The sequence below is a fragment of the Oenanthe melanoleuca genome, chromosome 1 (assembly GCF_029582105.1).
Source record: "Oenanthe melanoleuca isolate GR-GAL-2019-014 chromosome 1, OMel1.0, whole genome shotgun sequence".
NCBI classification, from domain to species: Eukaryota; Metazoa; Chordata; class Aves; order Passeriformes; family Muscicapidae; genus Oenanthe; species Oenanthe melanoleuca.
The window spans coordinates 42,757,604-42,775,448 of NC_079333.1; the positions used below are offsets into that span (position 1 = coordinate 42,757,604).

At 33.6% G+C, this 17,845-nt stretch overlaps 1 protein-coding gene across 7 annotated transcripts in view; it reads right to left on the reverse strand.

The window, feature by feature from the left end:
• Positions 1 to 17,845, reverse strand: part of PSPC1 (paraspeckle component 1) — a 56,382-nt gene that overhangs the window by 29,293 nt on the left and 9,244 nt on the right. For all 7 annotated transcript variants that reach the window (XR_008840618.1, XR_008840617.1, XR_008840620.1 and 4 more), the window contains exons 5-6: positions 16,617 to 16,701; positions 15,610 to 15,718 (exon numbers count right to left, since the gene is read on the reverse strand). Coding sequence is in view for 2 of the 7 variants with exons in the window: in XM_056492735.1 (XP_056348710.1) it covers positions 15,610 to 15,718; positions 16,617 to 16,701 (194 nt within the window). In the remaining 5 variants the exon portion in view is untranslated. The remainder of the gene's footprint in view (positions 1 to 15,609; positions 15,719 to 16,616; positions 16,702 to 17,845) is intronic.

The following is a 17,845-nucleotide window of genomic DNA, read 5'->3' on the forward strand; positions in this document are numbered from 1 at the left end:
GTTTAATGAATTATACTTTGCTACCAATGTTAGTTCAGATACTGACCATCCTTTTAAAACCAACATAAAACTGTAGTATCACCAGCAACTGTAACATGCATTTACACTAAACAGATAAATAATACATCAAATTGATCCAGACTCAATTGATGTTCAGCCACCCAACAGCAAAAGTTTTCTGGTATTACTAAACATGAACCCTAGCCTACTGTGAAACAATATTCAAAGGATAGTACCCAGAGTGGCAAAAAAATCATCACTGATGGGAAAAATATACTCTATCAGAGACAATTCCAAGGGATTTCAGGATTACTGTTTTCATAAAAAAATTAAATAGAAACAAATTCACAGTCCAAAACCTAATGAAATTTATAAAAAAATTATCCTTAATTTTCTACAGGAAATATTAACAAGGAATATTAACAAGTATTCCGCTCTTGAGTAAACAAACGTTCTGAGAATCAGAAAATTCAAAAAAATTTACCTCATTCTGAAAAACCACTCCACTTATGATTTAAGAGCCTAAGTTCAGATGCGTTTTGAAAACAAATCCACATACTAGCAACTAAGTCAATCTATAAGCAATTTTTACATGGAAATATTAATAAATCAAAATATGTTCATAATATTTGTACAGGTTCACAAAAGTCTGGTTTAGTCAATCATATTTGGGATGCCAAACTTGAGTCTTCTATCTTCAGCCACTTGAAGCAGCAGACACCACTATTTGACAGAACGGAACCAATAGTTTTGTAAAAATATCCTGCTATAGGAAATTGCCATGAGATAGATAATAAAGAGCTCTCAGGTCAACAACTTTGTTTGCAGTAACTCATTAACCTAGAAAAAGTACTTAACATAAGAATAGTACACACTGTTTTCAAAAGAATATAGCTTAATGTAGAGCAGAAAAATGAGGTCTGATAACTAAAAGACACAAGCAGGTTTTGAAGTCCAGCTAAAAAAGGCCATTGACGGAACACTAAGGAGGATCTCTTCTTCTGACCCTACAGTTCATGTTAAAAATTTGTTAAAGAGCATGCAGCTACTTTGACAGACCTTTCACAGTAACACCAATTGACATTTTAAGTAAAATCAGCAGCCCCATGGGGATCAACCATACCCATAAACTGACATGAGTTAGTCACAAATCAGCATACAACTGTGTTGATTATTAGTCTGCTTGTACACCTCAGTCTTGACATCAGAAAGCAGAAGGCATAGTGGTGTATCCTCCCTACTACCGGTCCCTAGCCCAAAAGTATTGGGAAACACCACGGCTATCAGTTTACACTAGTAAGATTTTGTGAACACATGCATGCCTACAGGCTTGAGTGAAAATCAGACATGTCATGAACAATTATGAGAAACTTTTTCATTAAAAGCACAAACCTTACTTGATTCATCTCAGGTTCTCTATGAAACTGCAAGTTGGTTGGTATTTGCTTTTTTAATGCGACAAGTGCCATAGGGCAAGGCTAAGTACAATACTGGCTATATAAGGATGTCAAGTACAGAACTGTAAAGCTGCAGTAGTTACTAGATCTTAACTTGTTTTCTTTGTAAAGGACAGAAGTATATGCAAGCTCTGATGCAGACTTTATTTAAAAAACACACTACCCTTCCTCTTAGCAATCAACCTGCAATTGAAATTGCAGTTAACTGAAGTACAGCAAAAGATGGGTAGAACCTACTATTGTTTAGTCTAGTTTAACTTTTGTAAAAAAAAACCCATGAAGTAATTATTTGCCTTTTTTTTAGCCTTAGTGTTGAATTATTACAGTATAAAAATCATTTCAGGTATAGAATCAAGATCCATAAATATGCCTTAAGGTCTCTGCTGCTTATTTATCAACACATTCACAAGACTAAGATGCTGCTGCTGCTGCTTACAGTTGTTCCTACTGTTGTATGTTCAAAACATATGTTACCTCAGCTTTTCAGCACAGGAAAATTCTTCTGTACTTGTAACACAGAATTAGCAACTTTACACCTCCTGTCAGAGAAAATACTCAATTTCGACTGTTAACCAGCAGTACATATCATTAATGTCATTAGATGATTGATGCATTCAAAAATTCTATTGAGAGGAATCCTGCACAGTAACAAAAATTCAGTCCTGTCACACACAAATCAGGTCCTAGACAGCTCTTTACTATGTGAGCATAAACATGTTACTACAGGTAAGTTAGTTCAACTAGCCCATGGGTTTTGCCCGAAATATAACAGAAAGGAATAACAACAGGCAGTTTGACACAACAGCTGAACCAGTGCTCATTGGTAATTCCAGCCCACCTGAGAAGATCATTTTCAGATACTGAAGCCTTTTGCAGAGTTTAAAAATTATAGTTTTACCTCCTCAGAGCTTCTTTTCCTCACTATATGACTTCTCATTCTTCTGTGCAGTAGCAGCCCGCTTCAGCCCCGTTCCCAAAGTCACCCATAACTACCCACAACAAGGAGTTAAAACTGAGCAACACAAGAACAGGGCTAAACTCTTAAGAGAAATAAGTGGGGTGATTAAGAACCTCTGAAGTCACCCGTACCTGGGAAAACAATCTTGACAGGAAGTGAACAAGAAAAATGGATGATATGGTTTTACAAGGGGGAAAAGAAAGCCATAAGACAAAGAATGTGCAGGAAAATGTAAGTGAAACTTTGTTAAGATAAGGAAAAAAATGATCAAAAAGACAAAGTCAGAAAACAAAAAATGTCCTATTGTAAAAGCACTGTTTACACAATTCAAACCTTTCCAAATCATTTGTTGCTAGGATTCTTGTAAAATACTTCAGAACTCACTAAATGCAGACAACCTGCAAAAAGGTCCAGTTCATCTGAGTGATCTTTTAGAAAAACTGCTATGATGGCAACTAAAGGATTATACTTACTAATTACTATAGACAGAAGCATTAAAAATTATAATTCTCACAACACAAACTAATTTTTATATCAAATGTAAAAAGTAGACCTACACCAAAATATTGAATACACTCACTCAGTTTTCAAAATATGTATATTACATTTAATGTAGTATGGATTCTCCCCTTTTTACCAAGTACATGTAGCTAGTTTTCCAAAGTATTTGAGGTGTATCATGCTATGTTCCTACACCTCGTATCACCACCGATACTGCAGTCTAAATATACAGAGAATGGCCAAGATGATTCTTCTGAGTTTGTTAAATATATTATACTATTTTTAAATAACCACGAAACTAAATGTTTTAAAAACACCTAAGAATTGATACAGGTCACACTGCAAGTAAAAATAAAAAGTCATAAACTTGACTTTTTTAACTAACAAGCTACTTTTTTCCTTAAAAATAGGCCTTGTAATTGCAACAGCCCAGCGAAAATTAATCTTGTTTCCAAGTGATGCAATATTCATGGTAACAAAGCTGTCAAAAATTATGGTATGAACAAAATATGGCATGGAAAATTTTAGAACAGCAAAAAAGCAAAGTAGCTCAGAAATGTTATGATGACAGACCATAGTGTTTTCAGTGGTTTGTGGCCAGAAGAACATGCAACTATTTACTCACCTTTCATAGTATAGAAACCACAATAATGCTAAGATGTCACATCCAAAAAATGCCTTAGCAAGAAAAGAATGCTTTCCCCATAAGTTTGATAATTAATAGTTTAATTGGCACTTTATCTAGGTTGTGTGTGCAGAGCAAAATGTAATTAACAGTGCTATTGGATTCTCACTTGTTTTTATTAACATGAAAGCTGATTTTTATTCTCTAACAGACTACATATTTGTCAAAACAGGTATGACATTTCTGTACCTCCTACTAGAACTCATTACCCCCTTCTAGTATGGTTTATTTCTTTAAGTTCCTTCTAGAAGTTAAGCAGTAGTAAGAAGTTAAAGTAATAAAAGGCTTCTCTTCCATCCACCCCTCTTGTCACCCTTCCGTCTACTGTTTATTCCTCGATTAGGACCTCTATGTAAGACCCAAAAGTTACAATATCCCCACACAGTTCATATACAATAGTACTAAGTACTTTTAAATGAAAAATATTGATCTTTCAAAATCCAAGATTTGTATGTGTTACTGAGCACTGAAGTCTAAATTCAGAGCTGATCCCTACTCTGAGCCTGGCATCATACTAGATGATTCCAGAAATGTCTTCCTGTCTAAACTACTCAAAACTCTATGAACTGAGTGATAGCACTCACCCAAGAGTCTAGAAAAATATAAACTCTTTTACTTCACACAAACCTACCCAAATAGATAATAACTATAGTGAATGTAGCTATAAAACATATAGCATGCAGTAAACTATAGAGTCCTTTTTCAAATAGGAATCCTAATGAAAAGAATTTCCGTTACATTTAACAGCTGTCACCAGGACTCAACCTTTGAAAAAATATAGTAAAAAGGCTGAAAGAGATAAAAGCAATTTACTGTTGCTTATTCAAGTAATGAATAAAGCTGATGGAGACAACTCAGTAAGTTCCAACATTAAAAACCCTAAATATTAAAAAAGTATCACATTCATAAAATCAGGAATAAAGAGTGCATGAAATACTATCAGATACACACATGCCAGGAAATATTTAAAATTGGAAAACCACTCCAAAGGGTAGTAAAAATTGCAATAATAGAAAAAAAATTATTACTAGTCAAGCATGTTTCTTAGGCATTCCTGTCATTTCAGTAAGACTGCAAAGAAGTATCAATTTTATTTGAAGAGGGAAATTTCTTTTAAAACTAAGAGCAAAAGTATAGGGATATATTTGTGAAAAATCTCATTGCACTACATCTTTGTTCTCTGCTTTTAGTTCTGCAAACAGTCTTCAGCTTCTGTGGGGCTGCATTTTCCTTCTACATCAGTTGCTAAGGATAGTCCTCAGCAGCTAAAGCCCACAGAGAAAAAACACCCAATTAAACAAATGTAATTAAAACTACTCAGAAGTATTTACTACGGTAAATTGAAGTTATTCCTTAAAAATACTTTTTACAGTAAACGGTTAAATAGCTGTGAACCTCCCAGAATGTTTAGGTTTTGTCATTCTCTTACAGCTGAATGCAAAACCCAATCTGAACAAAAGTTAGCTTCCTTTCAATACATCAATCCTCACATGACGTTTAAGTCAGGTCTAAACTGACTGTTCTGGAAAAGAAAGCAGTTTAATTGCATCAAATCTGAAAAAAAAACCTCTAGGGGATACATCACTAACCAGCAACATTTAATAATCCAAAAGATTAAAGAAAAGGTTTATCTAAAAGGTTAAGGGCAATATTATTTAATACACATGCAAGTAACAGCTTTGTTTTACACAAGAACTCATACTTTCAGAATGCATTACAGGTCAAAATTCAAATTATAATCTAACTTAATAACAAATAAAAGAAATAGTCTAAAAGAAACCAAGATATACCACAGAACTTATGCTGCTGTTATAGAACTTGGTTCCATATAGCAATTTGTATCTTTTCAGCTGCCTTATTTTGTCTTGTAGTTACTTGCTCCTTCACGGAATTTTAATATTGCATTTAAGACAATGCATTAATATAATTTTTGTGCTTTTCTCCCATCTCTATCATTTTCATTTGTTAAAATACAGTAAAACATTATATATACAATACCTATAAAACTGACAAAAAAAGTATTTAATTGTCTTATAACCTGAGGTAAAAGTTATTAATCATCCAAAAAAGAAATAATGTACACAGAAGGCAAAATGAGGCCCTAAACAAACTGCATACATGTACAGTAGCTAGGAACAGAATCAAAATATTTTAATTCCATGCCTCCAATCATCATTACATCATCTGTTCAGATAAAGAAAAATCCTACCATATCCCTTCACTGTATATGAAGCACTCTGAGGATGGAACTGCAAAGAAGGATACTTTTTCCAAATGTCTTTGCTATTGATGACTTGAGAAAAAACAAGTACAGAAGTATTCTGGTAAATTTTCCCTTTGATTTAACAACTAAGACAACAAAAAAGGTAAAAATCTACTTTCCAAATATTTTAAGCTAAAATTCAGAAGTTATTCTTCATGAGGCAAAGGTGCTTAGAGAAGGTAACCACTTTCAACAGATTTGAAAATCCTTTGAAAAATGTGATCCCATTATATCAATTCCCCTAATAGCAACTTTCTAAATTCTGCCAATTAATCTGGTTCTGCTGGAGTCAGGAGCCACCTTAAATCCATGGAACCAAAATATAAAAAAGCATTTCTCCCATTTCTGTTAGCTTCCTTTTTTCAGTAACAGTTAAAAAATTAAAAATACAGATTAAATACAGATCAATGGCTGAACATAATAAAATATATTTTCAAAGGCACTTTACTGTTTACTTACCCACAAAAGTACTTTCTAGAAGAAATATACAGCATATCACCAAGTTCAGGACTAAGACATGTAACAGTTACCATACATTCACAATCTATTCACATCTTCACAAGCATATTAGAGAATTTCATGCAGCATCTTAGAATTATTCTTGTTTTATATGAGCTGAAGGAATGTCATAAGAGTGGATAAGAGTCAAAACAGACAACCTGGCAGGCTGCAAATGATTTAAAATGCACTCCACTATTTACCATGGTGGGGGTAGACTTGTTCCAGCTTAACTGGTAACAAAGACTGGACTAACTGCACCGCCATGCAGAAATACACTAAAATACTCAACTGAAAATCAGGTGTCATAGAACAATGCTGCATTTTAGATTCACCAAATCAATACACTTTCCATGTACAAACCTCAAATCTACACAAATATTAGAAAGAGTGAACACTGGATGGAGTCAAAAAAAGTTTTCCCCAAATCAAGATTCAAGGATAAGAATGAAAGTCATCAATGTTTACTTAGAAGAGAAATTAATCTGCCAAGATTTGTCATGGAATGTTTATGTGATAATCTACTTCTTAGTTGAAGTGTCAACTATAAGACTGCAAAATCAACTTAAAAGCACCACTAGTTACAGCCATAGTGCACTAAATATGACTCTTTGCCAGACTTCTTTATTAACAATTTCTCTTCACCCAGTAAATATTATATATGCCAAATAAACTATAACATAAAAACCAGTCCAATTGTAGTTGCTATCTCATAATTAATTTGAGTTACCAAGTAAATAGAATATGCAAGTATTTGTCAAAAGGAAGCTGAAAGCTGAAGTCTTTCAGTGCTACCAAGAGGTCCTTGTAGGAGAAACTTTTAGCACCCCTATAGTGTTTTTTATAGATGTTATGGATGCTGCTTACAACCAGAATAGTTCAATGTTTAAGATTTCCCCAATTAACATGGCCTCTCCACACATACAGCACACTAAAACATAAGAAAATACAGAGAAGCACCAGCAGAACTTTCTGTAGGAAGCCAAGCTCCACAGTTATTTTACATAACTTGTAGGCCATTTCCTGTAAAACTGGAGAAACATGAGGCAGAGGTGGATGAGGAAGATCCTTGTCATTTTAACAAAGTTCTGACTGATGAAGATAATACATTCTACCAGGCAATTCTAGTATTCCCTTCAAAAGTTTAAGAAACTGGTCATCTGAACAAATCCAAACAGGATTGAGAAACATTGCTTTCTACTTACTAAATACCCTATCCCAAGTCCACACACCCTTAAACTACAGTGTCTAGTTTCATCAAAAATATCCAACAAAAACTACTATTTATTTATGTACAATGGACCCAGAGGTCAGAATTATGTTAGGGACTCAGTTGGAACCATGCAATCAAAAAGGACAAACATAAATAGCTAGTTCTTACCTAAACTCAGAAGTTCCCCTATATTTAAAACAAATGTTTAATAATTCAGAAATGGGGGGGAAGCAAACAGGAAGACTCCATAAGTTAATAATATTTTGAAAGTATAAAACCTAGAAGCATGTAGGAAGATAAATAAATCCTGAAGAACTAATTTTAACATCATATTGTCTTTTTCTTAGAACAGACAACTATCAGCTATCCTGTCACAAACAGATAACCTAAACTGCATTTGGAACCTGTAATAAGAACTTTATGTCATTTACAGAACGAAAGTAATACAAACACTCCTTCATCCTACACAATTCTAAGCCTCAACTAATGAGCCATTAGCCTGTATTTCACTGTAGAAAATCATAACAGTGACAAATGTTTCAGTAGACTTGTGACAGGACATGGGGTGATAGTTTTAAACTAATAGTGGGTAGACTTCAACTAGGTGAAAGGAAGAAATTTTTTCAATGAAATACTGGAACAACTTGCCCAGACAGGTGGTGGATGCCCCAGTCCTAGAATCATTAAGGACTGGATGGAGCTCTGAGCAACCTAAAGTAGCTTAACACGCCCCTGCTCATTGCAGGAGGCAATGAACTAGATGGCCTTTAATGGCATCTTCCAAACCAAACCATGCTATGATTTTAAGATTATGTTCACAGAAATCTCTTAGAGTAGCAAACATTAAATATATTTAATTGACTCTTTAAGCTTTAGTTTCTACTGAACTCCCCATCTGAAAAGTTAGAAAACAGCTCTACTGAAACTCATCCTCTTACCAAAACCTACTATTTATTAAAAGTGCTAATTAATTGGAAATTAATACCAATTTCTGAACAATTAATGTGTACTTCATGGAACACAGAAGTATCAGATTTAAACTCCATTTTCCTTATGGAAGTTTTAATAACCCAAAACAAGCACTACCTCCAGTAATAAGACAAAACTACTTTGACAAGGAGGCTTGTGAAATATTAATGAGAAAAATAATAAAAATTTTCATTTTAAAAGTAGCAGCCTGGTATCAATAGACAGAACACAGCACTAAGTTAATTTCTATTTGTTTCTATTTCTATCAGCTTACTGCACTATTAACATTTTCTGCTCTGTGAGAGCTACTGAAGGAAAAATGTTAGAGGGCTAAGCAAAAGGTCACATTAAAAAAAAAAATGCTTGGAAGGCACTGCTTGAGAGACAGAAGCCAGGTCACTAAGCTTCACTCACACTATGCAACAGACCTATTAACAGGTTTCCTCACATCTAAAAATACTGTTTCTTCAGAAATCTCACTTATTGTTTCTTGGGTGTTTTATGCTTTCTTTAAACACAGATCCCTTGAGCAAAGACAAACTGTTCTAAGCAGAGGAATTTATTTTGGTTGCAAGTCTCAGTGCCACCAAGCAAGATCTCAGGATACAGAGAAGTGGATGAGTCCAAAATAGGTACCAAGCAGACAACTGAAACTGAAAGTTAGTTTCTTCTTAGTGTGGGTAAATGTGTGTACAAACTCCAAGTCAAACTTAACTCCAGTAGCTGAGGAAGAAAAAAATGAAAATTATTATGGCAAATAATTTTATCTTCTTCAAATATATATGGCATCTATCAAACACATTAATAAAGCATTTTTTAAGTTATATAAATCATTTCTTGCTTGTGAGAGTATGAAAAACCGAAGAACTCTATTTGAGTAACTCAAGTTGATTAAGAAGACTTTACTTAAATTGTGACTAGCAATAATTTTCAGAAATAATAGTAAAATATAGAATATAGACGTATTAAATCTGCTCTTGAATAGATTTCATTTTCATCTGCAAAATCCATGAAACAGCAAAAGTTAAGTATGCAAATGTAGTATTCTATAAACAAGCACAGATGCATTTGAGGTCTTTCTGTCAATAATTGAACAAAAATGGAATCTGCTACAGCTGAGGCCTCATGAAACACCACAACTGACAAAGACTAATGTCATTTTGCCATTACGTAAGCAGCATCTGTTAAGTGTTATTTTAGCTTCTTGATCATCAGTGTTACTAAGAGAAAGTAAGGTTATAAACAAAACCAGATAATCTAAAGAATATAGACAGAAAATTCTCTATCAATTACTGTAGAAAAGAACAAATCTGGGAAAGCTTAAAAGCAGTACCATGACACCTAAACTCATTCTGGAGATTTATGCACATTTGACAGCACATTAAAGTATAAAAATTACTTGTGAATAGTCACTTGTTCTATCTGTAAAACATACATCTTAGTATTTTCCAAAGCACTTTGTGCAAATATTAGAAGATGACTGAAACAGAGCAAAATATTAGTCTTCTAAATATAACATGAAAATATCACATTGCCTAAATACTCTCAGTTCACACATACAGAAATATAGTTAAAAATGAAATATATTATTGTAACAATTACTTGTTCTGTTACTCAAAATTACTTTAAGTACCATGGTTGACATACATAAAAACATGACCCAGAAAATCAATTATGAACCATCCTAAAATGGTATGAGATACTTACAACAGAAAGATCTTATTCCACAAACACCTTCATTTAATGTATATAAGCACATAATATGTTACAAAAAGTACCTGAATATTTGCATTGATTTTCAAGCCTTGTCTTTTTATACTAAAAGCAGCTATGACAGTTATATAGTCTTTTCTACCTGACAACATAAAGGCAGAAAACAATTTATTTAGTTGCTGAAAATAATATAATAATAGAATATTTTTTAAGGTTTATTAAGAATGTATTACTCTTGCCCAAAGCAACAAATTTAGTACCTGGAACACCAATGAACGGAAGAAATGCATGATTTAAGAATCTGTCTACTGATGTTTATCACTTTTAAAAAAATTTAAATAATTTAGTGCTACTGCCAGAACTAGGACTGCCCACAAAAACTGGATATCTGTAGAATGCTCACTCAAAGGTCTATCCTATGTTGATTTATGCATAAGAAGAAACTTGATCACTGAAGTAAAACCACTACCAAGAAAAGCAGGAATATTTTGTCAGGTTGGTGTTTTAGTTCTACATTTAATGATTTGTCTTCTTCCAAGCTAGTTTTACCTTAAAAAGTCTTTAAGGTGTCACACATCAACTATGTATGCTGGATTGCAGTAAGAATACAATTCATTTCACCCAACCATGCTCTACAAAAGAGCTTTTATAAAGCAGCAAGAAACTGAGATTTTATTTATACAAACTCACAAAACTCCACCACTATTAGCTTCATTAAGTATATGAGGCTATCAGGATAAAATAACCAACATTTATTGTCAGAAAACTTACCAAATTTGAAAAGATTCTTAGAAATGTTTCATTGATTTATTATTGGGCATCTGCCTTAGTTTAGTTTTGAGTTAGGTAGGAAGCAATTCACCATTCAGTGAAAATTCCAACTGCTTACATTACTGGAGCTTTAGAGTTATGAGAATAATACTATGAGAAAATGGGATCAAAATACCGTTCCATTCACTTAAACAGGCAAGAAGTGCAAAAATCTAGTCCTGAATTACTGAAGTTCAAGGAAATATAACTGATAGTCTTGTTTCAAACATGTCTAATGCTTAACTTGTAAACAAACATAGAATGGACATGAGGGACAAGATATGCCTCAGTAGGGCTCCAAACACTAAGAAATTAAAAACTGAATTTATAAACTGCTCCAAAGGACGAAACTCCTAGAACAAAAACTATGTTGCTGTGGCATTCTTGAAGCTATAAACTTCATTGCTGTTCTGCAATGTGCTTTTTTACTTTCTTGCTCTCATCTGTCTTACAGCTTTAGATCCAAGTCCACTACAATCCCTGCTGTTTAGCAGCTGACGCTGCTTTAGTGGCTGACGCTTTATGCTGATAATTACTCAACATACTTCAGAGCAGTGCATCAGAAAGAAAAACTAAAGGAAAACAAAACAACATGTAGAAATAATACTTGAAATGTCTATGAGATTAAAAAGAAAAGGATTTAATATACAAAGTCTTACCTAAAAAAACTGCAAGCAATCACAAATTGAAACTGTTTCATTCTCAAGAGACAGTCCCTTACACATTCAAAAAAAGCTTTTTCTTGGAGGCAAGTGGGCAAGGATGTCCAAAAATCTCAATTCCCTCTTTATCAGTAAGAAGAGCTGTAAGTTTTAGGCCAGTATTACAGCTATTGTTTCACTAAGTGTAATACCCATGAAACACTATTTCACAGTGATACTACAGAAGTAAATTTATGCACACAAAACTAGGACTACAACTCCTTCATATTTTGGACACACAGAAACTATTTTAATACACCAAATCCGAACCTCTAAGTTGGTGACACAAATAAAAGGAGGTTTTGGAGCTGGAATTATTTTGTAAAACAGCTCTGAGATATAACAACGTAAATCCAAGCAAGCCTCCCATAACTGGATAATAACTATTGCATGTTTGACTAATTAATGCATTACTGCACTCAGAAGTATTTTCTTTTTAAAAAGTATTTGTGCTGTTGCAAAATAAATCACCATCACCAAGTTCCTCTTTCAGCCAGAAGAATGCATACAAAATAAAAATTAGAAAATACTACTGGAAAACTAGTTTCCCAATTAAGCTTCAGAATGCATATAAATTATTGAGCTATAATAGCACATTTCAACTGACTTTTAGAAAGGAAGGGAAAAACCCTAGCCAATATGAAAGTGTTTATTAATAATTTATCTAGTAGAGATGACACAACTAGAATAATAAATTGTTTAGGCATCATCAAGCTGCCCATTAGATTAATAATCAATGCAGTCAATTTTCTAATGTCCATCATCACCAGCAACAAGAATGCTTCAGGGAAAGAAATCCTCTCACAGAAAATATTTTTATCATCTGTAAAAAAATCAAGAAACTGCCAGCTGCATTAAACTTGATTACAAGATGTTTTTCAAAAATAGCTGTATTTTTAAAATATCCAAGTTTAATGAGTTAGGGAAAAGACACAGATAGAAACTTTCAACAGGAAAGCCTAATACTGCAGCCTTACATGAGAGGGTCCAATTCTGGTTGCCATTGCACTTGTCATTGCACTTACCATTTATCTTCCTGTTTTAGACTGACCAGTAAAAAGTGATACGATATAACTGAAGGAAGCTTACTTTTCAAAGCTTTTAAGAAATAAAAACAAGGATTAGAAACAATTGTTATTGTCCTTCTAAATACAGTGGTGTCAGAAGACTTTAATATTTTGTAAGTATAATGCTTCAAGAGTTTATCAAGACTTCCTATGGTAAAAAACTATCCAACAGGATTTAAAAAATGCAATTATCACCAAGAGTCAGCTTTTAACCTCTGAAAATAACTTTCTCAGTACACATACAGTGATAATCTGAGAGTAGAAGTAAGTGCAAGATGGAATCTGTTCACAGTAAACAAGTATAAGTAAGAACAAATAAAAACAAATTAGTTGTATAAGAAATTCTAAGTTGAAATCAGATTTCATGTGTCATTTTGCAATCTCCAGAAAAGGTTTATCGTTTTTCTCTGCTGCAAAATGCAAGGGCTTTTTCAATTCCCATTTACACTACATAACTACAGTTATCTAAAAACATTTTATAACAAGCATCTAAAAAATGATAGGCATGCTTAGTCACACAGCTACCCTGATTAGAAACTGTTGCTAAAGAAAGTAAACACATCACTTGCCATTTTGTTTCAATTTTTCCATTTTTAAAATTTAAAGAGCATTAGAAGTAAAACCTAAGTCAGTGTACAACCAGAATACTAAAGACTAAAATACATTTTTTCATGTGTTATATGCCACTTCAATTTCATATGATGTTTAAAAAACAACATCTGTACTCTACAGTCCTTTATATGTAAGTTAAAACACCTTTGGAAGGGCTGTTACTGCAAAACTACGTCTACATATTCTTGCAGTGTATTAATTAGGTCCAGATGAACACAATTTCAGTAGTGCATGAGAGTGGGAAACCTACACTCTTCCAAAGCAGTCTTCCATCTTTTACCATTCCCTTCCAAAAATTTGATGCATAAAAGCCATAAAAATTACGCATAGTGATTGAAGTGCTTTCCATTTGAAGCACTCTTTTTCCTGTCCTATCCTACATTTTTGCCAAGTCCAGCATACCAACTTTAACAGTTTCTATTTGTAAAGGGCTTGGAATTTAAAAATATATATAAGCAACAAGGATGGACAAATTGTGGTAAGCAATTTAAGCACAGAGACTAAATACTATTATCTCAAGGCAGATGTAAGAATAAACCAGTAAAGGCTGTGGTGGCCAACATTATCTCATTTTCCCCACCCCAAGCTAGAGAATACAGGCCACAATCTCCTAAGAGCAATGGAATCAGAGGGAGCTACCCCCATCCCAGGGCTGTGGGTTGGCTCCCCAGCTTCCAAGTAGCTTATAGGGTCAGAAAGTCAGGTAACCCCAAAAGACACTACATTAAGATCTTACACTGATATGAAATTTCACATTTGGCACTGCAGAAGTCATCAGCAAGTACTATTTCTAAATTACATCAGACGACTGTTACATGCTATTTCCCCAATCATGTTTAATAATATTTGGAACACACTAAAGGACAGTTTAAGTTCAGAATTCTTGGTCTTCATTACCCTGAAAAAAAGACATGCTGAAAGCACTTTTCTTTTAGAGTGAGAACATATGGAAATAAATTACCATCTGCTTTTGGATGCGAGTACCTCAAAATACAGTGAGCAAAAACAAATTATACCTGTTAGTAAAATCAAATTAAATGCTTTGCTTCCTCCCCATCTTTATTAAAAATACTAAGGGGCAGGCAAGGGGAAAAATGTCCTGCTGAGAACAGGAAATCATTCATTTTCTAACATCTCTCAGGATGTCTCTGAACATACATAACAAATTCTTCACAAGCCTACAGAAAATTATATTGTCTAGATTGTAAAACAGGTTTTTCTTTCACAGGAAGTAGCTGAGAAACCAGCAGAGCATTTCTGATTGATGTATGAAGTTGCACCTGTGAAGGTGAGCAAAACCTCCTCCTGTAGACTACAGTTGTTTTAATAACGTCAAAGAGCGTTGTGTGAACTGATTGTTAATTATTTCCTTACTGGAATAGCTGTAATAATAAAAGGTATCCTACTTAAGAGAAACTAAAGCATTCACAACACAGTTTGCATTCACTGAACTGGTTGGTAGGAAAAAAGTCATCCCTTCAACCAAAAAATTTAGAAGCTGACTCCTCTGAGATCAGCATTTTGTTAGTCCTGGCATACGAGTCTTCAGAGGCAGAGCATACCTAAATTATATAAATATAAATAATGTACAGATTACAGCAGAGGACAAATTTTCCCCCACCTTTATAATCTTTCCGTTTCCTTTAGTAATGATTTGGATGTTCTCCTCATCTAGTTTTACACAGGGTCAAAAGGGAGAATGATTTTAGGATCCATATGAAACTAACACTGCCCTTTTTGTTTCTGAAAACTTTCCTAGTAAGTTAAGCATAAATCAAAACCAGTAATTCAAACAAGCTCAGCAGCATGAACTGGTTTTTAAATTTAAACCTCCAGGCAGAGTAGGATGGGTGAATCCTATCACCTCCCACTTAGAAAAATTATTGTACTGAAACATTTCAATTCCCAAGTGAAAACAATTAGTATCTGAACACCTTCACTTAACGGATGTGTTACATCACCAGCTTGTAGAAAAAGTAACAGTGATGTCAACATACAAAAGAGTAACTACACTACTGAATATGTAGCAACTCACTCAGGAGAACAATGAAATACTTAAGAGAAAACAGCCAACAAGAAGATGGTAATTCAATAACCAGTATAAAAATAACAGAATGAAAATTCTTTTGCAATTTGGACTTTCACAATAGAATTGTACTTACATTATCCATGAAATTGGGCTTAAATCCTCCCTCCTGCTGTCGTCGTAATTCCTCCTGCTCCCTCTGGCGTAGCATCTCTTCTTCACGACGTCTGTGTTCTTCTTCATGTCTAGGATATTTTTCAAAATTATGTCAGCTTAAGTCTCTTGACCTGCTCAAGCTTCCACTCAGTCTCAGAGGTAAGATCAAGCATATAAACAAAACTAGTCATTAATTAGTTTTTACATAGTATAAGGCACTAATCTACTCAACTAGATGAGGTTGAGTACTTCAAGTTTTGGTTTTTTACTGGAATACTGGAATACTAGTAATTTCAATACCAATACATTTATACCTACTCTTCCAGCTATATACCAGTAAACAGATTAAAATATTCTAGTTTCTAAGAAGCCACTATGGATTAAAATATTTCAACAGTGCCAGAAGACACATTTTTAATTCTGAGAGGTGTTTGTGCTATTCTTTTTATCTGACATTTATTATGATATTTAACACAAAAAGTATAAATCAATATGATGAGACTATGTCTATTTTCTTAAACTTTAGAAGAGGCATTAAAACAATTATTTTCACTTGATATTCTAGTATGTTGAAAATAATTTTTCTTTTAGGATTTGACTAATGCAAATAACTTCCAAAACCCAACGTCAGACTATACAATAGCAATGCTAAGATTCTATATGCAAATCACCTGCCCATAAAATTTAGAAGCACGCTCCTATCTATTACAGCAATGCTTCAGTCACGTTAAAATAAATATAAAACAAAAAATAGACTAAGACATTTCTATGATATTCAGAAATCTCAGAAATTTACAATAAAACTAGCAGAGCTGAAATAAGTGAAAAAAAAATCAAGCAACACTTGAAACCAATCTTCTATATTAGCATATTATCAGAAACATCACACACTATGCTTCTGAGAAGCAAGTTTAGCTAACATATCTAAATTCATGCAGACGTATAGTGGCTGCATGCCACAACTCTGCACAGTAGAAGACAAAATACCTCAATTGTATCTGCTTGCGTTTTTGAAGTTCTTGGTTTCGAAGTTCTTCCAAGCGCCTCAGTTCTTCTTGACGACGCATGAGATCTAACAGGAATAAAAATGTCTTTAAATATAAAAGCTATCAATCAATAATGTGGCAACACAGAAACTGTTATTACTATCAGTGCTAGCATTCAATTTTTTAAACAAAATTTTCAATGCATTTAACTGATTTCTTTCCATAAGACTAAGTCTAGTACTTGAAAAAACACTGGATCCGTGGCTTACAAACACAGAAAAGTATAAAATGGACAAAGCCCTCAGAGCAGGTTACAGAAACAGAAGTTTTAAGTTCTCAAAGAAAAGGGAAAACAACTCTCTTAATTCCTTAAATCACATCCTGATTTTACATCTAGGACAGGGTACTGATTTTCTCACAATGCTGTATACTTCTAAAGTCACACTACTAAGAAAAGCACAATATTTATGGATGTTTATGCTCTCTACTACCTACTGCAGATCCCTACATGGCACATATCAAAAAAAGAAAAGTCGCATGAACTTCAGGTTCATGAAGCCTGAACCTCCATGAAGATCCATCACTTCCATCACTTTAAGTTGCTTGCTGCAACTTAAAAATGACTAGTCTTTTAATCCCACATAAAAAACACATCCATAGCCTCTTAAGAAGCACCTAAAACGGCTGTAAAAAGCAGGGCATAACTCACAGTAAATACTGTTGATGACCAGTCACATTATTGATTTCTGCCTGGAAATGTATGCTTTCTTCAATGAATAGTAATTTCACCGTTTGTTAGAAAGCAGGTTTTTTATTTTTTAATTACGTAGGATATTGGCCACAAGATACTATTTATAGAAACCAAAAGTAACATTTTACCATACTACCCATTACATGCCTTCTTTGCTTTAGTTCAACTGTTCTGCACATTTTCTCTATGCATTTCTTCACTGTACTAATTAAAATCTTTTTAGTTATGCAAATCAATTTCCTCAAACTTGCATCAGCATAAATTATTACAACTTCAAATTTTATTTTAATATCCAGAAACTACAACAGCCAGTACATTCTGCCAAAATATAATGTATTTGTTTTCTTTTTCAACAAAGATGATTATCAGATATTTCTTCTCACAACATCACTGTTGACATTAGAAGTCCTTTTTCAAGCACATTTCACAGGACTGCTTTTCCATTCTCTTCTGAAAAATTAACACATTTCACACTTAAA